Source organism: Microtus oregoni, unplaced genomic scaffold (assembly GCF_018167655.1).
Source record: "Microtus oregoni isolate MIOR12 unplaced genomic scaffold, Mior012 000016F_ref0000370, whole genome shotgun sequence".
NCBI classification, from domain to species: domain Eukaryota; kingdom Metazoa; phylum Chordata; class Mammalia; order Rodentia; family Cricetidae; genus Microtus; species Microtus oregoni.
This window is the reverse complement of record NW_024543075.1, coordinates 41,608,574-41,631,728: the sequence shown is the minus strand read 5'-3', so window position 1 is coordinate 41,631,728 and position 23,155 is coordinate 41,608,574. Positions and strand designations below refer to the sequence as shown.

General features: G+C 41.9%; 2 protein-coding genes across 3 annotated transcripts; both read right to left on the bottom strand.

Moving 5' to 3' along the window:
* Positions 1-7,290: 7,290 nt before the first annotated feature.
* On the bottom strand, positions 7,291-8,277 carry LOC121457396 (olfactory receptor 52H1-like). The gene has a single exon (XM_041666066.1). It carries the CDS (start codon positions 8,275-8,277, stop codon positions 7,291-7,293), a length of 987 nt encoding a protein of 328 aa, XP_041522000.1.
* Positions 8,278-15,835: 7,558 nt separating this feature from the next.
* LOC121458077 (60S ribosomal protein L13-like) lies at positions 15,836-16,447 on the bottom strand. 2 transcript variants are annotated; one of them, XM_041667203.1, is made up of 2 exons: positions 16,205-16,447; positions 15,836-16,063 (listed from the first exon to the last, which is right to left on the bottom strand). In XM_041667203.1, exons 1-2 carry the CDS (start codon positions 16,445-16,447, stop codon positions 15,836-15,838), a joined length of 471 nt encoding a protein of 156 aa, XP_041523137.1. The 2 variants fall into 2 exon arrangements, with proteins under 2 accessions (XP_041523137.1, XP_041523136.1); XM_041667202.1 differs by having other exon boundaries at positions 15,836-16,447.
* Positions 16,448-23,155: the final 6,708 nt, after the last annotated feature.

Sequence of the window (23,155 nt, the reverse complement as noted above, 5' to 3'; positions counted from 1 at the left end):
CCGATCAAGTCCTCCTCCCTCATCAGCCCAAAGAACAATCAGGGTTCCCTGACCTGTGGGAAGTCCAAGGACCACCCACCTCCATCCAGATCTAGTAAGGTGAGCATCCAAACTGCCTAGGCTCCCACAAAGCCAGTACGTGCAGTAGGATCAAAAACCCATTGCCATTGTTCTTGAGTTCTCAGTAGTCCTCATTGCCCACTATGTTCAGCAAGTCCAGTTTTATCTTATGCTTTTTCAGACCTAGGCCAGCTGGCCTTGGTGAGTTGCCGATAGAACATCCCCATTGTCTCAGTGTGTGGGTGCACCCCTCGCGGTCCTGAGTTCCATGCTCGTACTCTCTCTCCTTCTGTTCCTGATTTGGACCTTGAGATTTCAGTCCGGTGCTCCAATGTGGGTCTCTGTCTCTGTCTCCTTTCATCGCCTGATGAAGGTTAATATTCAGGAGGATGCCTATATGTTTTTCTTTGGGTTCACCTTCTTATTTAGCTTCTCTAGGATCATGAATTATAGGCTTAATGTCCTTTATTTATGGCTAGAAGCCAAATATGAGTGAGTACATCCCATGTTCTTCTTTTTGGGTCTGGCTTACCTCACTCAGGATAGTGTTTTCTATTTCCATCCATTTGTATACAAAATTCAAGAAGTCATTGTTTTTTACTGCTGAGTAGTACTCTAATATGTATATATTCCATACTTTCTTCATCCATTCTTCCATTGAAGGGCATCTAGGTTGTTTCCAGGTTCTGGCTATTACAAACAATGCTGCTATGAACATAGTTGAGCATATACTTTTGTTGTATGATAGGGCCTCTCTTGGGCATATTCCCAAGAGTGGTATTGCTGGGTCCAGGGGTAGGTTGATCCCAAATTTCCTGAGAAACCGCCACACTGCTTTCCAAAGTGGTTGCACAAGTTTGCATTCCCACCAACAATGGATGAGTGAACCCCTTTCTCCACAACCTCTCCAGCAAAGGCTATCATTGGTATTTTTTTATTTTAGCCATTCTGACAGGTGTAAGATGGTATCTTAAAGTTGTCTTGATTTGCATTTCCCTGATTGCTAAGGAAGTTGAGCATGACCTTAAGTGTCTTTTGGCCATTTGAACTTCTGTTGAGAATTCTCTGTTCAGTTCAGTGCCCCATTTTATAATTGGGTTGATTAGCATTTTATGGTCTAGTTTCTTGAGTTCTTTATATATTTTGGAGATCAGACCTTTGTGAGTTGTGGGGTTGGTGAAGATCTTCTCCCAGTCAGTGGGTTGCCTTTGTGTCTTAGTGACAGTGTCCTTTGCTTTACAGAAGCTTCTCAGTCTCAGGAGGTCCCATTTATTCAATGAGGCCCTTAATGTCTGTTCTGCTGGGGTTATACGTAGGAAGCGATCTCCTGTGCCCATGTGTTGTAGAGTACTTCCCACTTTCTCTTCTATCAGGTTCAGTGTGTTCGGACTGATATTGAGGTCTTTAATCCATTTGGACTTGAGTTTTGTGCATGGTGATAGATAGGGATCTATTTTCATTCTTCTACAGGTTGACATCCAATTATGCCAGCACAATTTGTTGAAGATGCTCTCTTTTTTTCCATTGAATACTTATAGCTCCTTTATCGAAAATCAGGTGTTCATAGGTTTGTGGGTTAAAGTCCGGGTCTTCTATTCGATTCCATTGGTCGACTTCTCTGTTTTTATGCCAATACCAAGCTGTTTTCAATACTGTAGCTCTGTAATAGAGTTTGAAGTCAGGGATGGTAATGCCTCCAGACAATCCTTTATTGTATAAGATTGTTTTGGCAATCCTGGGTTTTTGTTTTTCCATATCAAGTTGATTATTGTCTTCTCCAGATCTGTGAAGAATTTTGATGGAAATTGCATTGAATCTATAGATTGCTTTTGGTAGAATTGCCATTTTTACTATGTTGATCCTCTCAATCCAAGAGCAAGGGAGATTCTTCCATTTTCTGGTGTCCTCTTCAATTTCTTTCTTCAAACACTTAAAGTTCTTGTCAAATAGATCTTTCACTTCCTTGGTCAGAGTTACCCCAAGATATTTTATGCTATTTGTGGCTATCTTGAAAGGTGATGCTTCTCTGATTTCCCTCTCTGCTTCCTTATCCTTAGTGTATAGTAAGGTAACTGATTTTTTGGAGTTGATCTTGTATCCTGTTTGTGGCATGATTGAGCATCCTTTGGATATATACCCAAAAGTGATATTACTGGGTCTTGAGAAAAATTGTTTCCTAATTTTCTTAGAAATCACCACACTGACATCCAAAGGGGTTGTACCAGCTTGCATTCCCACCAGCAATGCAGAAGTGTTCCCTTTACCCTTGTCTGATATGGGGTTAGTTAATATCTTTTTCCTCTCTGTAGGCTGTCGTTTTGTTTTCTTGACTGTGTTCTTTTCTTTAGAGAAGCTTTTCAGTTTCAGGAGGTCCCATTTATCAGTTGTTTCTCTCAGTGTCTGTGCTGCTGGGGTTTTATCTAGGAAGTGGTCTCCTGTGCCAATGTGTACAACTGTACTTCCCACTTTCTCTTCTATAAGGTTCAGTGTGGCTGGCTTTATGTTGAGGTCTTTGATCCATTTGTACTGGATTTTTGTTCATGGTGATAGATATGGGTCTATTTTTCTTCTTCTACATGTTGATATCCAGTTATGCCAATACCACTTGTTAAATATGCTTTCTTTCTTCCATTTGATATTTTTGCTTCTTTGTCAAAAATCAGGGGTTAAAAGGTATGTGGATTAATATCTGGGTCTTCGATTCAGTTCCATTGGTCCTCCTTTCTGTTTTTATGCCAATACCAGGCTGTTTTCAGTACTGTAGCTCTGTAGTACAATTTGAAGTCAGGAATTGTGATGCCTCCAGAAGTTCTTTTATTGTACGGGATTGATTAGGCTATTCTGGGTTTTTTGCTTTTCCATATGAAGTTGAGTACCGTTCTTTCAAGGTCTGTGAAAAATTTTGCTGGGTTTTTGATGGGCATTGCATTGAATCTATAGATTGCTTTTAGTAAGATTGCCATTTTTACTATGTTAATTCTACCTCCCCAAGAGCATGGGATATCTTTCCACTTTCTGGTGTCTTCTTCAATTTCTTTCTACATAGATTTAAAGTTCTTGTCATACAAGTCTTCCACTTCTTTGGTTAGAGTTACTCTGAGACATTTCATGCTATTTGTGGCTATTGTGAAGGATGATGTTTCTCTGATTTCTCTCTCAGTCCTTTTATCATCTGTGTACAGGAAGGCTACTGATTTTTTTAAATTAATCTTGTATCATGCTATATTACTGAAAGTTTTTATGAGTTGTAGAAGTTCCTTGGTAGAATTTTTGAGGTCGCTTATATAAATTATCATATCATCAGCAAATAGGTAGTTTGACTACTTCTTTCTGATTTGTATTCCCTTGATCTCCTTTTTCATGAATAGAGCAGCAATAAACATGCATTGCAACTATCTCTGTAGTAAGAGACTTGGCATCTTCTTAAGCTCCTGAGTATTCTCATATCCAATCTGTGGAATAGAGATCTTCAAGCCCTCTGATTGGCATGAATGAATTTTCACTTTAGTGTCTAAATAGATCAGCTTGAGGTTCATGCATTGCGAGAATTCCAGTCCCTAATTCCAACCATCTGTAACTCAAGTTCTAGCGGATCCTACACCCTCTTCTGGCCCAAGGCATGCATGTGGTACACAGACATGCATGCAGGCAAAACACATAAATTAAATGAATAAATCTAAACCAAATAAATAAGAGATTGTCTGATCCCACTTTTGTCTCTCTGTGTACTGTCCAAGCTCCTGGCCGACTGTGCATCTGACTGTCATTTCCTAAATGAAGTCTCTCTTTTACTCCCACTTTAGAGTCCAGCCATTTGTTGTCTCATCTTTTTTTAATCACCTATATCCAGACCTTTATGTCTTTGCCATATTTTCATTATTGGGAAGTCATCTTAAGCAGATGCCTCATTATAAATGTTTCATTGCTAAAACTAATACAAGGACTGAAATACAGTTCTAGTGAGAAGATAGCTAGTCGCATTGTTGATTCTGTTAATTCCTGAAAGCCCAAGTCTCAAATATACTTATTTGTGCATTAATTATTAATTTTTATTGAGGAGGCTCTTACTGCCCAGTTCTAATGGCCATGTTAGGTTTTCTGAGTTTTGTGACGTCGGTACCAATAGCTATGTTACATCTGAAAATACATTCAACATCAACAAAATGTAAGATGTGTAGTATAAAATTGCTGATTTGCAGCTGTGTAACTTGGTCTCTTTGTGGAACTCCTAACAGTGGGATCAGGGGCTGCCTCTGACTCTGCTACCTGCTTTTGGTACCCTTTATTGCCGGATTGCCTCGTCCAGTCTCAATAGCAGAAGAGGTACCTAGAATCACTGAAACTTGATATACCATGGCTGACTGATATCCATGGGAGGTCTGCCCTTTTCTGAAGAGAAACAGGAGGAGCGGATAGCAGGATAGTGGGGAGAGGGATTGGGTGTAGAGGAGGGAGGGGAAACATTGGTCAGGATATAAAAACGAAAAAAAAAAATGAACAAGGATTGCTTATTTGTTTTCCTTCAGTATTTCTTCTGTGTGTGTGGTTTGTGTGTATGTGTGTATGAGTGGTATACATATGTGTACTTGCATGTTTACATGTATGTGGACACATGCCTATGGAAGCCTACAGTTTATGTTAGGAATCATCCTTACTCTCCTGCTTTATTTGCTAAGGCCGGGTCTCTCAGTCAAACACAGAACTCACAGATATGGCTAGTTCCAGTAGCAAGCTTTTTCTGGGGATCCCGTCTCTACCTTCTGAGGTTGGAATTGCAGGCAAACCACATACCCAGGCAACATTTACGTCGGGTGAGGGGACCCCAACTCTGGTCCTCACACTTGTCCACCAAGTGCCCTGGTCACTGAACTCACACTTGTCCACCAAGAGCCCTGGTCACTGAACTCACACTTGTCCACCAAGCGCCCTGGTCACTGAGGTCATATTTATACACCAAGCGCCCTGGTCACTGAGGTCATATTTATACACCAAGTGCCCTGGTCACTAAGGTCACATTTGTACACCAAGCACCCTGATCACTGAGGTCACACTTGTCCACCAAGAGCCCTGGTCACTGAGGTCACATTTGTACACCAAGCACCCTGGTCACTGAGGTCACACTTGTCCACAAAGCTCCCTGGTCACTGAGGTCACACTTCTCCACCAAGCACCCTGGTCACTGAGGTCACACTTGTCCACAAGCACCCTGGTCACTGAGGTCACACTTGTCCACAAACACCCTGGTCACTGAGCCATCTCTCTGGCATATTTTTAACTTTGAGTTTTCTTCAGGCTTGACACAGCATATATCACCAATAATTTAATTTTAAAATGCACCTTTTCAGTATCCAGTAGTGCAAGACTAATTATTTAGATGTTAGTCAAATACAGAGCAGTAAAATACACTGTAAGCCAATTTTTCCTGGGTCATTATTTTGTATGAAGAGCAAAGAAGGCTTAAGACTCAGACAGACATTCCTGATTCTTCTCTTTGTCTTCTCTATGCTTCATGAAACAGTCAGTGTGCTTTCTTCCTTCCACACCTGGGGCCATCAGGCCACACCAAAGTCAGAGTCCATTCTGTCACTAGAGCCGAGGTCTGGTAAATCTCCACAGTTTTCACTGAACTAATGTAGGCACATGCTCTAACGCCCTGCTTTATTTATTTGTAATTCACATCAAAATATGCCATCTGATAATTCACCTCTAATTAATAATACTCACCTTTAATTAAATAATTAAGAAACAATTATTTTACACATTAGTAGAATTCTCACTGCAAGATCAAGGAGTGGTCCCCTGACAGGCAGCTGGCTCTGCTAGTTCTTATCTTAGAGAAGTTCATAGAAAGTAAAATCCCTTAGAATGGAAGGCCCTACAATTCAATTACCTGCATTGTATTGAGCAATTTGTTTAACTTGAAACTTTGTTACATTTTTGATGACTAGGAACCTAAACGACTAAAATGGCAACTTCCTTATGTTCATGTTTTAAAGATTATTTGAGGCCTGGTGGTGGTGGTGGCACATGCCTTTAATCCTAGCACTTAGGAGGCAGAGACAGGTGGATCTCTGTGAGTTCAAGGCCAGCCTGGGCTACAGAGAAGTTCCAGGACAGCCAGGGCTACGCAGAAAAACCCTGTCTTGAAAAAACAAAATAAAAGTAAAGATTATTTGAGTCAATTATTAGAGCTTAGCCAACTATTTGAGCTCTTTTAGCTTTTGCTTTGTTTTTTACCATATAGCATTACATCTTTTAGAAGATCCCTTAGTCCCTTCATCCTATGGAAAAGTATTCTAACCTTTCATTTCTTTATATTTTTGTTTTATGTCTTTTTTTTTTGCCTTCACGTATGAGCATGTACCATGTGCATACCTGGTGTCCTCCAAAGCCTGAAGAGGATGTCAGGTCCCTAGAACTGAAATTACAGATGGTTGTGAGCTCTCATGAGGGTGCTGGGAACCAAAGCCATGTCCTCTGGACTGCTGAGTTACCTCCAGTATCTCTCTTCTTTTCAAAAAAAATCTTCAGCATTATCCTAAGCCTCTTCATAAGAGAAACATCTACAACACTGATTTAATAGTTTCATTAAGATTTTCTTTTCATGTATTGATAAATGTTGCCTAGGACCCTGGCGGATACCTGGCAGATACCTGGTGTTGTCTAAACAGCAATGATAACTTGTTTCAGCAACATGACTCAGCAGCTAAAGGTGCTGCGCCCGAGTCAAAGAACCTGAGCTTGATCCCCAAAGCCTCTGTGGTGCATAGCGAGGACTTAGCTTCCTCACAAATTGCCCTCTGGCCTCTACATGAAAGCTGTGGCATGTCTGTACCCATATACATATGCATGCACACATAATGCACATGCTTACACATGCACACACGAATAGACCAATGTAATTGTTTTAAATCTAGAAACTACAGAAACAACACTTGTTCCCTACCTCCCTTTGACACAAGAATACACAAGTAAGGTATGTGTACAAATAATGACCAAATGGAATTACAAGATTCTTATTGAAGATAAGTTGTTTATTTTCAGAGGTGAAATAAATATTTTTTTCTCTTCTAACCTCTGAGGCTTTTTTCCTAAAACTAGAATAATTGGGTAGGTTTCTGCATAAAATAACTAAGAAAGCAAAACCCCAATTCTGATTAGGAAGAATAGTTCCATGTGTCCTCTCTCGGAAGTCAGTGGTTGTAATTGCAATCTTTTACCTACTGTATTTTATGAGCTGGCCTCCAAATGCAACACTTCAGTCATCTGCCACTGGGACCATTTGGGAAAGAGCAAAAGAATGACTTTATCCCTTATCTGCTTGGTCTTCACTCCATAGACAATAGGGTTGAGTGCAGGTGGGATAATTACATATAGGTTGGCAAACACAATGTGAAAAGTGCGAGGGACATTGTGTCCAAAGCGATGAGCAAGGATGGAGAAAAATGCTGGTATATAGAACATGAGGATGACACAGACATGGGAACCACAGGTGCCCAGGGCCTTTTGACGTGCGTCTCGGGAGGGAAGTCGAAAAACAGCACATAGGATAAGAGTGTAGGAAATGGCTATAAGGACCACATCTGTAATTACTGTCATGATAGGAACACAAAATCCATACCAGATGTTGATGGAGATATCCGCACATGCCAGTCGGGCAACACCTATGTGCTCACAGTAGGTATGGGCAATGATGTGTGTCCTGCAGAAGGGTAGGCGGTTCACAAGGAAAACACATGGGACAAAAACACAAAAACTTCGGAAAGAAATTCCTACAGCAATTTTGACAATGGCTTTGGGTGTGAGAATAGTGGTGTATCTCAACGGTAAGCAGATGGCCACATAGCGGTCAAATGCCATGGCCAGCAAGATAGCTGAGTCCAAGACAAAGCTATAATGCAGAAAGAATAACTGGGTCAGACAGCCAGGAAAACTGATTTCCTGAGGACCAAACCAGAAGATACAAAGAGTCTTGGGGACACAGGTAGTAGACAATATGAGGTCTGTCATGGCCATCATGGAAAGGAAGAAGAACATGGGGGAATGAAGACTGTTTTCCACTGTGATGAGGTAGAGAAGGATACTATTGCCCATGATGGCCACCAAATAGATAAAGCAGAAAGGGATGCTGATCCAGACATGGTATTGCTCAAGTCCAGGGATGCCCGAGAGGGTGAAGGGGCCAGTGCTGTAGCTACTTGTGTTGTGCATGACCATTGAGATCTGATTGATAGCCCTTCTATCCTAAAAGCAAATGTGTACAGTGAGCACGAGGAATTGCGTGGCAATTCTTCCTCCACAACCTCCTTGGGACCAGTTCTCCTCTTTCCTATACTTGAGAAAAGAAAATCAGGTTACTATTAAGAGCGCTATTCATGGGCAGGAATAATTGCTTCTTGGTGAAAAGCACTGGCTGCTCTTCCAGAGGTCCTGGGTTAAATTTCTGACACCCATTGTTGTGGGTGTAGTGGCTCACAGTCATCTGCTAAGTCCAGTTCCCGGGAGATCTGACACCCTCTTCTGACCTCTTTGGACACCAAGGACACACATAATGCACATATATACATTCAGGCAAAACACTCACACAAAAAATAAAATAAATATATGCCCCCAAAAGAAAGTAATGCTCATGACTTTGAGAGTCATCAGACTCCAGTATTAATTCCCAAGTTAGTCTAGAAACCAAACCAGAGAGAAATAACTTGTCCAGTTTCTATTCCTGTTGAAATGACTGAGTTTTCCCTGAGTCTATATACTCATTACTGTATGGGTGTGTCTAGGGAAAAGGACACTAACTGCATATAGGAACAGGAATTCACTACAGAGAATGGGAACATGAGGTTATCAGCAACTTTGAAAACTTAGTATACTCCAGCATCTTTGATGCGTTATATTATTTAGAAGCTCCTCATTAAAAATTGAATTTTGTCTTTTCACTTTTGTCTTGTTCTGAGAAACTGAACACCTGTGAAGTCATCTATCTAGCCAAGGAAGATCTCATCTCTAAAAACTGGTAGAGCCAACATCATTGGATTCCATGACCAGCACTCTTTTGTGGTGCTGAGGACTCACAAGTGATGTGAAGCTGTGAGAAAACAGTAATACACAGAATCGCGAGGTGTCTGAATACTAACTCCACATCAGTTTCTGCAGTCACTGTCCTCCACGCCCTGGGACTTTCAGACAAACATGCTCTGAGACAGGGATACCAGAGACCTCCTCGTGGAGAACAAGGCATGAAGCTGGACCACCTGTCTACCTGCTAAGGATGAAGGAGGAAAATCTCCTGTAAGAATTGGAGAAAATGCCAGGCGGTGGTGGCACATGCCTTTAATCCCAGCACTCAGGAGGCAGAGGCAGTACTCTGTGAGTTCGAGACCAGCCTGGTGTACAAGAGTTAGCTCTAGGACAGGCTCCAAAGTTACAGAGAAATCCTGTCTCAGGAGAAAAAAAAATATATTGGCCAAGACTTTGAGCTACTTGTATTTTTTAAAAGTAGAGGTCTTGGGGAGACCTCTAGTATAAGAAATGCAAATTTTACTGATTCTAAATGTCAAAATAGAAACAAGGAAACTTGGAAAGATGGGTTTTGAGAATTTTCAGAATTTGACGAAAGATCTTAGCCTGAAAGCACTTTTGAAACTCTCCTAACCGTCCTCTGAGAAGGTTGGGGACCTAACTCAGATGCTGCAGTGCTTGCCCAGCCCAGCAGGCGCCATGGGTTTCACTCAAGCATTCTGGCTGCCATCATGTGCCTGTGCCAACACTGAGGAGAACCGGAAGTTAAGGTCATCCAGGTGAGGCCAGCCTAGGATCTATGAGATCCTGTCTCAAAAAAGAAAAAAAAACTATGAAATACACCATAATATTATCCTTATTTTACAAATGTAGAGAGTAAATGAGAGAGAAATAACCTTTCAAAAGCTACAGGATAAGTAAACATTACATCTGAGAGTCAAACGCCAAGTCTTAAAACTTTTATGTTCATAAGCAAAATTCCCAAAGGAGCTAATGAGCTCTTTGGAGAAGAGAAAGTACATGATATCAACATAACAATAGACAGGGTTATACACCATAAAGAAAGCATAGCAAACCAAAACATAAAACAAGTCAACAATATGACACCAAACACATCACTTTATAGTTACAGACGTATATTGTTTGAACTTTTCTATTATCAAATCTAAATTCTCTGTAAATTTACAGAGAATAAATAAACCCCAGTTATATGGTGCTGACATGTGAAATACTTAAACAAAATGACCCAGAAATGACAAAATAAAAGAGTAAATAAGTATATTTTTGGACAAATTTTTAAAATGTAACAAAAGAAAGCTTAGCAACACGGAAATAAAAAAAGGCCAGTTTAAGGGTCAGGGTGATGTACTTGCAGGTAAAGGCACTTGCCACTAAGTCCAATGACTTGAGTTTGATCCATGAGACCCATATAGTGGAAGGAGAAACTGGCTCCTGCAAATTGCCCTCTGGCCGCCACACTGCACACTAGAGTACACACGTGTACACACACACACACACACACACACTTATACTAAATAAATAAAGCTACATAAGAATATTTTAAGTAAATTTTACTATGTAATCACTGAATAGAGAAAAGGGGACTGTACTGTTTAAAAGAACACTCCTTAATGAAAATGGAAGTCATGTCCCTTATAGGCAGTTCCTAGAATTCAATCGTGTTTATTTATTGTGTGGGGGGGTCACATGGAGGTCAGAGGGCAACTTTGTGGAGTTGGCTCTCTTGTTCCAGCTTTGTATGGATCTTAGGGATCCAACTTAGGCCATAGGCTTGTCCAACAAGCCCTTTCACCCACTAAGCCATTCATCAGCCTCTTGAATCTTTGGTTTTTGTGTAATTATTTGAACTAACTGTCCCCTGGTAACACCTTATCCATGTGACAACTTTTCTCCTGTTTTCTTATCATCCTCCAAGCAAATCTTCCCAGTTCTTTGACATCTATTGATTAACTGCAGGTGTTTGCACTCACGTGACCCATCAAAAACTTCTCCTTAAAGTCTTCCTTCACATTGTGACTGGCGTGTCATATGTGACCAGCTCCAAAGCTACATTTTAAAGCACTGTAACTCAAAGCTGATCAGTGCACAAAGAGCTGTGGAACAGATGACACCTGCCATACAAACACGGTGTGGTACACACTCTGTCCACGCCCATCTTAGTGAGGCTGGGCACCTAGGCTCCCAATATGTGAAGCTCTTCTCCCACTCCTTTTGCTTCCAACAAAGCTGTGTTTCCTACTTCAGCCTCAGCAAGCCTAGTCCACTCCATGCACGGAAATGGGGTAGAATAATCCCTGGAGACAGTTTCCAGATTTCTCTATATTAGAAATTTTATTTCTTCTTTTAGGAAATTCATAATACTTACATTACTTATTTAACATTTCTTTTCCAGGCTTGACTATAATCTCTGTAAAGACAAAAATCATGTCAATTTTGTTCATTTTTTATACTACCCTCAAGACCTACACAACAGTGTCACTCAAGAACATTTTTAGATGAAATATCAACAATTAAGCCAAATAAAAATAAATATTCTCACTAAATGTCTCTGACAATAAATTTTCACATATTAAATCTGTATTGCTTCTTATGTAAAGCAAAATAATTCTATGTAATTTGGAAGTCAGTGTGTACCAAGCCACATACAAACACTAAAAGCATTTTCATTAAGGATATAAGTAAGGTCATAATTGTCATTTTTATTGATATTTCCCAAGAGATGCTCACCAACAGCATGAGACACTTTGGGGACAAGACTGCCTTTGCCCATTCCATTCCTTTCAGTTTGGCTTGTGCTGATGGCCATAACAGAGGAGTTGCAGTCGCTCTGAGTGTATCCTGGGAGGCACAGCCCCGGAGGATTGTCTGCAGAATACCCCTTGCTCTCGCTATACTTTCATCTGTTTGCTGCTGCCGTGTTCCTGCTGTGTTTGACATGGTGTCAAATACAATACTAGATGAAAGGATCCTAGCACATGCCTTTATGCCCTGCACTAGGGAGGCAGAGGCAGGGGGATCTCTGTGAGTTTGATGCTAGTCTGGTCTACAGAGTGACTTCCAGGACAGGCATCAAAGCTACACACAGAAACACTGTTTCAAATAACCAAAAAAAAAAAAAAAATGCCAGGCAGCAGTGGTGGCAATCTCCTGTAATCCCATCAGAGGCAGAGGCGGATCTCTGTGAGTTCAAGACCAGTCTGGTCTACAAAGCTAGTTCTAGGACAACCAAAACTACACAGAGAAACCCTGTCTCAAAAAACAAAATAAAACCAAAAAACCAACCAACCAAAAAATGAACCATTGTTTTGGGGAGAAGATGTCATGGTAGGGAAATAAATACAAAGAACAAGTTTAACTCCTTGTGGCTTCTAAGAAAAACATGATGTCCCATGCCTAATAAAGACACATTCAGATGAAAAAAAAGAAAAAAAAAGAAAAGAAAGCAAAACATGATGCAACTGTGCTCTTAATGTAACTCCTTATGGATAGATTTTGATTTGTTTTCAGAAAATATGTAACTTGTGGCTGTGAGGTCTTGGATGGAATAAGAGGGTTTGGGGAAAAACAGAAAACCAGCAAAGAGGAAAGAAAAAGAAAAATTAAGCTTCAGCTCCAGGAAGTCTCCTGTGTGTATGCAGCTCCACGGACACCACGCATCTGTCTATTTTCTCTGAGCTGCTGAAAGCCTGTCAATCAGCAGCAGGCTTCGCTGGAAGCCTGTCAATCAGCAGCAGGCTTAGCTGAAAGTCTCTGCAGAAAATGTGTCATAGCAGCAAGGCCCCCCAGTGTGAGGCAGCACTGAGCACTGCTCCGTGCGTTGATTTATTCTTCTGTCTTGCTTAAGGTTCAGATATTTCCACAATTTCAACTGTATTGTCTTACTTAAAACTCTGTTGCTATAAAACACTAATTACCCTAAACCTAAAGAATATGTAAAGCATATCACACTGACTTTTGTTGACACAGAACCTATTTGCCATGCTTTCCACCCCACTGCTGTTCTTATTCTCCGTTATAATTAACAGGTGGCTAAAATGAATGAGTGAATCCAGAATGGCGTGGAAATGTGTGCTGCGATGATACAAATGCCCAGATACATGCAGACTCACAAATCTGACAGTCACAGTATAGCCCAGAGAACTGCTTAGCAATCAACTGTAGATGAACATGGTAACCCATAATCTGAGGACGTGGAAGGCCCTACAAGTTTAAGGCCAGCCTGGATCAAATAGTGAGTTCCACACCTAGAATATACAGTAAAACACTGTCTTCTACACCAAAGAAGTAAAGTAAAATAAGTGATAATTTTAAAAATAACTTTCAAAGCTAAGTTGGATGAGTTTAATCTGTTTCCTACTTGTGTTACATTGAACACATGATTTGATATGCCCAAAATGCCTTTTTCTTCCTAGAAGTAAGGACTTACAAGCTCTTCATAAGTAGCAAAGCATAGGGCAGGCAAGTGAGTGAAGACACCTACCACCTGAGTTCCGTCCCCAGCACCCCACATAAGGTGCAGAAGGAACTAATGTGACAGTTGTCCTCTGGCTTCATACGCGTGCTGTGACACCTGTAACACCTGTGCATCACCACCACCCCTCTCCCACCACCTCTCTCTCTCTCTCTCTCTCTCTCTCTCTCTCTCACACACACACACACACACCACCACCACTACCACTACCCCTCTCTCAACACGTCTCTCTCTCTCACACACACACATACACACACACACCACAAGTACATAACAAATAGAATTTTAATTTTAATAAATAACGAACTACGAACTATTAGTAATGTTTGTATTATCATAGACAGATCTTAATGTGCATGGACGTTAGAAAACCTGAAAATGCATAAAACCCTAAGAGCCAGAGTCAGAATCCACCCTTCTTGTTCCAAACTCCCTCCAGCCTCGTCGGTCCTCTATCCCACATATCCACAACCGTTTTGTTCTTTGATACCTTATAATCTGAGCCCCAGCCCTGAAGACTTACTTACAGGAACTAAACTCGGTCCATCGTTGTATCTCTCAGCCCTCTTCTGCTCACTGCTTAGCCTCTAGGACTTCTCTTTGGCTTGCCAGTCTTGCCTGCCTGTCCAAACCCAACACTTCTCAAATCCAGATCCTTGATAAGGACAAAGAGAAATAGCACTGTTTAAAGGAAATCCTCTTATTCTTCCTCCTAGACCTGCAGAGAACCTGCTCTGAGCTTGCAGGCACCAGAGGGACCCACACACAAACCTTGGCAGGGAATTGGATATTGCACAGAAACTCATCCCAAGGGCATAGCTGGTAAGGGCCTGAGATCCCAAAAGCTGAGATGTGCTGAGTCCCCGCTGCAGCCTCAGCTCTTCCAGGACAGCTGGTATCCTGAGAGAAGAAAATCCCAGGAGGATTCCACACTATGTCCTCTCCACTGACAAATACAACCTTCAAGGGACTCTCTATGTGCCTTATGCTTGTGTTTGAAAGAGTTTGGACCTCCCTTCTCACACATGATGTGATTATAGCTTTGTAGCGCTATAAAGTAAGACAGAGAAGGAAAAAGGGAATATTGGTTTTCTATTTCTTTAACACTTAAGTTTTGGTGATGTCAAAAGCTCTTTAATACATTTTCAAAGCTGACTTCTAGGTTAAATACTCATTTACCTACCCAAATTAGAAAAAAAAAACACACATCATCACATGGGCAGCTTAAAATAAGTATGGTGGGATTATGTCCACCCTGGGACTCAGAAACCTTCCAAACAACCTGAAAACTGGAAGACAAACACGGACCCATCTGACCTCTGCCTCAGCCCCTTGACTCAATTTGAGCTGCACTTGAGCTTCAGACATGTAATTAGCTTTTTCTGGGTTTTATTTTTGGGGATGAGGTGACGTCTTTTACCATCACCATTCAAATTTCTAAGCTTGGGGAGATCCTTGGAGTATATTAGCATGTTATTAGATTTATTTATGTGTGTAGCTGCAAGAGATGCAGAAAAAAAGATATCTAGGACAGGGATGGGTGCAGGGTGCAGCAGTGAACAAGAATCATGGAGTTGAGGGCTCAGAGGCTAAGAGCATTTGCTATTCAAACATGGGGACCAGAGTTCAGATTACAGCATCCACACGACAAGCTAAGCAACCCATAGACAATGATAGTATTCCAAGGGGAACAAAGGCAGGAGGATCGCTGTAGCTTGCTGGAGGCAGTGTGGTCTTGTTGGAGGAAGTGTGTTGCTGTGGAGGTGGGTATGGTGTTGTTCTCAAGCTCTACTCAGTGTGACTGTCAGTCGACTTCCTGCTGTCTTCTGATCAAGATGTAGCCAGTCCCGTGTCTACCTGATGCTCCTCATCATAATGACAATGGACTAAACCTCTGAAGGGATAAGCCACCACCTCTAACAATGGTTTCTCTGTAAGAATTGCCATGGTCATAGCGTCTCTTCACAACAACAGAGTCCATAACCAGGACACACACAATTTAGGAAGCTTTTACAGTAGTAGATTTCCATATGACTTTTCAAACAGCCCACAGTGTCACCTGTTTCTCCCCATTCCGTCCTCTACACCACCCTGTTGACCGAGGTTTCTGTTCTACCTGGTTCCCGCAATCGTTAAATCCCAAAGAAATCACACAGAGGTCTACATTAGTTGTAAACTGATTGGCCCAGTAGCTCAGGCTTCTTATTAACTCTTTTTTTTTTTTTTTGCTTTATGGAAAATTTATTGCAATATTCCAAAAGCACATCACTTTTTCTTCTCAACATCTTGTTCTGCAGCTTCCTTTGCCCTCTTTGCTCGGATGCCAAAGAGCCGGGCATTGGCCCGGGCCATGCGAAGACTGGCAAAAGCCTTGAAGTTCTTCTCTTCTTCTGTGATGACTCTGACTTTCTCCTTTTTATAAACATTCCGGATGGGCATCACAGGTCCTGTTAGCTGAGTGGCCAATTTAAGTTCTTCAGCCGAACTACCTCCCTTCTTTGGAGCAGAAGGCTTCCTGGGGAAGAGGATGAGCTTGGAGCTGTACTCCTTCAGGCGCTGCACGTTGGCCTGCAGGGACTCGGTGGACTTGTTTCGCCTCCTTGGGTCCACGGAGATGCCGATGTTGGGTGCCACCTTCTTATGGATACCAGCCACCCTGAGTTCCTCCAGGCTGAAGCCCCGGCCAGCTCGGACCTTGGTGTGGTAGCGCACTGTGGGGCACCTCACGATAGGCCTGATGGGTCCGGACGTGGGGCGCCGGGCAATGCAGCGCGCTTTCGCCTGCCGGGCCAGCCGGTTGAACCAAGTGTCCACTCGCAGCTGCCAGTCCTTGTGGAAGTGGGGCTTCAAGATCATGCCATTCCGGCTGGGCGCCATGGCTGCCTCCCGTGCAGGGGAAAGGCAGAGCGGAAAGGGCCTTATTAACTCTTATAACTTATATGAACCCATTATTCTTGTCTATGTTAGCCACGTGGTTCAGTAACTTATTCAGGGAGGCAGTCACATCTTGCTTCTTCTGTGGCAAGGCCAGGACTGTAAAATTCTTTCCAGAATTCTCCTGTTCTCCTTTACCCACCCCCTACTTCCTGTCTGGTTGTCCCGCCTATACTTCATGGCTGACTACTGACTTATTTAAAATATAATTGACGGAATACAGAATTGTTCCATGCCACCACACTCTTGTTTGTTGTCTCTTTAACCCTCCTCTTTGAATTTCCCCACTATCCCTTTATAACACTATATATGTGTATGTGTGTGTGTGTGTATACACATATATAGTGTATATATCTTCTATATTCTTAGGACAATCCCTTTCTCCTCACATATATATAAATCATGAAAGCTAATATCTATGTATAAGAGAAAACATGTTGGTCCTTCTAGGTTTAGGCTAGATCATTCAAGATAGTGTTACTGTCACTCAGGGTGACTGTTTTTACCTCCATCCATTTACCTGCAAATTTCTTAACAACTGAATAATATTTCATTGTGTAAATAAACCACATTTTTATCATCTGTTCATCAGTTGTTGGGCATATTGACTGTTTACAAATTCTGGCTATTATGAACAGATCAACAATGAACATGGATAAAGCAAGTATCTCTTCAGGAAAATGTAGTCTTTTGGGTGTATGCTTAAAAGTGATATAGTTGGATTTTGTAGGAGAAAAGAAGTAATCAATGTCACCCAGCTACAAACCCTATAAGCTATAGTAACAATTTACTGGCAAGATATGCCCACTAGTGCACAAGTGTTGTAAAACTAACCAACTACTTCTTCGTTAGATCTGAGGTCTACTCCATAAGATGAAACCCAATATTGCTAATAAAGCCAAGAACCTGAGACTAGATAGGTCATGGACCCTAAAGGAAAATCTACTATCATTCTACTAAACAATCAACAACAAAATGGCTACTAATGACAAAACACTGTACTCATAGATCAGTGGATTACTCAGCCCTCAGCACAGGAGCTTCGTCTTGCAGTAGATGGTACTCAACAGGAGATGTCCACAACTGGCCAATGTGTAGACAATGAGAGATCTTGGAACACTCAGCCTGAATATGGAAGTCTCCACAACAGGACTTATGCACAAATGAACTCACAGAGTCTGTGACATTACACATGAGCCCTGCACAAGCTCAAGCTAGACAAAACTTCTAGTGCAAAGGAGACAAAGTGAGCAAAAATTCTACCACTGTCCAGGAAACTATATATAAATGATAGCTTTGGGGAGAAGGAAAATCAGGTTCCTCCAGGAGAGTGATACTGTATATATCAACAACACTCCAGGACAGTCTCCGTGCACAGGAGTAGATGGTCAGTAGAAATAGAACTCCATAATGTTAGTGGCTTTATTCTTTCCTATCTCATTTTCCTTCAGTCCACTGGAACAATTGGTAAGATGGTTTCCTTTTTAGCCTAGTGCCTCTCGTGGGACTGCCCTTTCTTGGGTTCTTCCCTAGCACTGCACCCGAGCGGGGCATTCGTTTTTTGGAACCCAGGGCCCCTCTGGTATTTTTCTGCCTCACCCGTGGAAAACAGGCTTACATTTCTAACTTCTACCAGTGACTGACTAAATTTTAATAGTCACACCAAGTGGACAACCAAGGCTGCTGCCATTTTCTTTGAGGTTAACAAAGGGAGGAGCCACAGGTTCTGTTCACAGTCAAAGAGGGCCTACAGAAGGCTCTCCACATGAGGTCCCGCCCCTAGCCAGCTCTTTTTTTTTTTTTCACTCACTTTTTATTTAACTTTATGTGGAACTTAAATTCAACTGTTTGTAAATGTGTGTATACTTACTGTTAAATGTTTTAAGTTCAATATATCATTCCAGACTAAGAAAGCAATAAGTCTCATGTTTTAAATTGGTATATACTTTTAAGTCTCTTTAAAAAATGCTGTATATGTAATCCAGCCCTGCTTTAAAATATATTAAGATGTTCTTCGCTACTGTCAATTCAACCATTAAGCTTCTATTGCAAGCAGTTTTCTCTTTTGTCTTTTACAAGTATAAATCTTACCTATGAAGTTGAGATCCAGTACAGTCAAGTTTGGACCCAGCTCTCCAGGCAGATCCTATACTGTAGTTATAACTTATCTATACCCAATAAATAGCCCTCAACCACTCAGATATCTAGGGAATATGTCATTTAAATATTTAATTATTAAAAGATGTTTATAGCAGAGAGACAGGTTGGCTCCTAGAAACACTCTACTTCCTCCAAAGAAGACAGAAGACAGGTGGGCACAGAACAATGTCCATTTGCAATTCACTTCATCAACTGCCAAGTGCTGACCACTGGGAAAAACTGACTTTCATCTAAACTGAAGATCTCCAGAAAGTGGACAGAATCAAATGGAATTGATAGCCTAGATGCTCAGGTCATGGTATGCTTGTCTTCCTCCAAATTTATGACCCACAGGAATCTTCTAAAACCTGGCAGGCCCTGCGCTAAACAGCAAAAGGCAAATGTGACTCTCAGTGACCTGGAGGACCCTGAGGAGGGGCTATAGGTAGACAACAGAGTAAGTTCGCTGCTGTTGTTGGTTTTCTTTTTTTATCAATAACTCAAGTAAAATTTTGTCCTTCTCAAAGATCTCTGATGCAATTTGACAGCTGAGAGGTTTTGTTGGTTTAAAAGGACAGCCTCGGTGGGAATGCAAACTTGTGCAACCACTCTGGAAAGCAGTGTGGCGGTTTCTCAGGAAATTTGGGATCAACCTACCCCTGGACCCAGCAATACCACTCTTGGGAATATGCCCAAGAGAGGCCCTATCATACAACAAAAGTATATGCTCAACTATGTTCATGGCAGCATTGTTTGTACTACTCAGCCGTAAAAAACAAGGACTTCTTGAGTTTTGCATACAAATGGATGGAAATAGAAAACACTATCCTGAGTGAGGTAAACCAGACCCAAAAAGAGGAACATGGGATGTACTCACTCATATTTGATTTCTAGCCATAAATAAAGGACATTAAGCCTATAATTCACGATCCTAGAGAAGCTAAATAAGAAGGTGAACCCAAAGAAAAACATATAGGCATCCTCCTGAATATTAACCTTCATCAGGCGATGAAAGGAGACAGAGACAGAGACCCACATTGGAGCACCGGACTGAAATCTCAAGGTCCAAATCAGGAGCAGAAGGAGAGAGAGTACGAGCATGGAACTCAGGACCGCGAGGGGTGCACCCACACACTGAGACAATGGGGATGTTCTATCGGGAACCCACTAAGGCCAGCTGGCCTGGGTCTGAAAAAGCATGGGATAAAACCAGACTTGCTGAACATAGCGGACAATATGGACTACTGAGAACTCAAGAACAATGGCAATGGGTTTTTGATTGTACTGGCTTTGTGGGAGCCTAGGCAGTTTGGATGCTCACCTTACTAGACCTGGATGGAGGTGGATGGTACTTGGACTTCCCACAGGTCAGGGAACCCTGATTGTTCTTTGGGCTGATGAGGGAGGGGACTTGATCGGGGAGGGGGAGGGAAATGGGAGGCGGTGGCGGGGAGGAAGCAGAAATCTTTAATAAATAAATAAATTTAAAAAAAATAAATAAAAGGACAGCCTCACTGAACAAATATCAGTAAGATACAAGTTATTAAGGTGTGTATCTGCAAGTTATAAAAGTGTGAGGACAAATACAAGTTATCAAATCTCTCTCTCATGCTGCCTTTCATAGTCTTAAAAATACTTTTCATTGTGAAAAAATATCTGTCACAGTCATTCTGTTATAAATATGCTGTTATTTAAAACTTATGTTTTCACAAACTCAAAATTCTTATGAGTTCCAGGGAGCCTAATTGAAGGATCTACCTTAAACAGGTCGGATTCACCCTCCTCAACTCCCTGTTCCTGTAATTTTTTCTTCCTAAACTTAACACTGTCCTCTGTTCTGCCAATACCTTGCCAGGTCCAAGAGACACCCAACAATTTCATATCACCAACACTGGACAGGAACAGACCAGCTACACCATGATGTGACCAGCTCCCAGCTTTCTCAGGTGCCCTGTCAAGACAATGCCCACAAATAAGCAGGAAGCAGTCTTGAGAATCCACCAACCCAATTCCTTTAACCTGTTATGCCTAACTTCAGTTTTTTATTATAAGAAAGAGATGGGGATGTTATGATCTGCTGGTCTGACCTGTCACCTGGGTACCCTGTCACTTTATGAGACAAGCTCCGCCCACTCCCAAACCACTTCCACTGAGGCAAGCAGATCTCCTGCGTCCTCCAGCCTGTGCTCTCTTTCTCTTTCCATCCCTTTTTTGAAGAGGTAACTTCTCTCTCTCTCTCTCTCTCTCTCTCTCTCTCTCTCTCTCTCTTTCTCTCTCTCTCTCTCTCTCTCTCTCTCTCTCCTTCTCTCTCTCTTCTTCCCCCTCCTTCTCTCCTTCCTCTTCCCTTTCCCTTCCATAACCCACTAAATAAACTCTATGCGCAAACTCTCTCTGCATGGCCTATCTGCCTGTCTCTCACCCGCTGTAGTTTCCTGCCCACCAAGGAGACCCACCAAGGCCTCTGGGGACCTGCCCATGCCTTGGGTGACCCACTGCTACCCTGCCAAAACCTTGGGTGACCAACCATGGCCCCTCATGGGACTGGCTGCCCCTCATAAGACTGCTGCCCCTTGTGGGACCAGTCCCCCATCTTTATAAAAGAATAACAGACTTGCTTGTTTTGCTTTCAACTTTTGACCATACAGAGAGAAAAAATTCAGACCAGAAAGCCTAATGGCATTAAAAATGACAACACTAATAACAAATCACAATTGGTAGAATGCCTGCCTAGCACACAAAGAGCCGCAGGTTCAACCCCAACACCATATTAACTAGGGATGGTGTCACATCCCTGTAATCCTCTGCTTGCAAGGTGGAGGCAGGAGAATGATTCAAAACTTCAAGGTTGTCTTCAAAGCCAGCCTGAGATACATGAAACCCTGTTTAAAACCAAACAAAAGACAATGTTAAATGTTTGACTAAAACAGCAGTCCCTATAAATCTACACATTAGTTTCTTAAACCCTGCATTGGTTGTCTGAAAAGTGCAATGGAAAGCCAGACCAAAGGAACTTAAGGTTATTATGGCTCCAGTCTATGGTGGCAGGAGCTTGAGACATCTGGTCACACTGTCCACAGGCAGGAATCAGAGGGAGATAAACGCTGGTGCTCAGCTCACTTTCTTTTTCATCTAATCTGTCAGATAGGGTGGGGACTCTCACACCAACCTTATCTAGCAAATCCTTCACAAACAAGCCCAGAGATTTATCCCCAAGGTCCTAATGTGTACCATCAGTACACACCATCACAGATTCGTGTAAGTAGAAAGGGATCTTAGTCAGGAAGTGGAGAGGAAAGAACTAAAGTGGACAGTGAGTGGCAGCTGGGCAGGGGCCTCCACTCAGATGAAGATGGGATTCTTGCCTTCCTCACAGAGAGGGATTTTTAGGACCAATCAGTATGAAGCAAAGTTTATTAGGAAGACATTTTAGCATAGATATAAACACAAGAGCTGAAAGAGAGGCATTCAGGAACTAGTCAGTATGAGCTTGTTTTGAAAAGCAGAAAGGATATGCCAGTGTATGTGCATACACAGGTGACTTCAGAGGCTTTTGGTCCTTTGAAATGAAGCTAGAGGTCTCTGGGAGCCACAGAATGTGGGTGCTGGGATTTCTAAGCCACATGACAGAGCATCATGCACGCTGAACTGCTCAGCCATCTATCCAGCCTTCTTAAGTCATCTATAGCTGTTTTTATCACAGTCAGTTGTCTGTGTGTGTGTCTGTGTTGTGACTGTGTATACATGTGTGTGTAAAACTGTGTGTGAATGCGTGTGTGTGTGTGTGTTAGAGAGGGAGAGAGAGATTTGGGCTGGTTTTGAAGTTGTACAAACAAAGGGTTGCTAAAAAATCTAAGTGAAATTATAGGGCGAGTCCTGAGGTGTACAGAATAAGATCACAGTTACTACGGTAATACCCTAGACCAAGAGGTTAAAAAGGAAGTTAAAATGTTTTTATTATACACCAAAGCTGTTAGTTCTGTTTGTAAGATTTCCAGAAAAATGTCTATGAAGGCAGAAACAATAAACTCATGGTTCAGTGCTACTTAACAATCCTTTTGTTTTGTTTTGATGTTTAGGGGGTTTGGGTTTTGGTGGTGGTGGTGGTGGTGGTGGTGGTGGTGGTGGTGGTGGTGGTGGTGTTTTGAGACAGGGTTTCTCTGTGTAGCCCTGGCTGTCCTTAAACTAGCTCTGTAGACCAGGCTGGCCTTGAACACAGAGATCACCTGCCTCTGCCTCCCACATGCTGGATGTATTTCTACAGAAAAGGAAAATTATCTCTAGGGTAGATAACTTTCACAGGATTATAGATTCCCAGCTGGCAAGAAACTTCAACCAGACTCTGGAATTGGGCATTTCCTTCCCATGGCCCTCTTAATTTTCCTAGACTTTCTATCCTGCCTCAAAAGACAAACTTAGGCTTGAACAGCCATGAGGAAAGTGATTAAGAAAAGTCCTGAAAGAAAATGCTTCAGGAAGGAAAATAGAGGAGAAGAAAGAGGTGAGTTTGAAGGC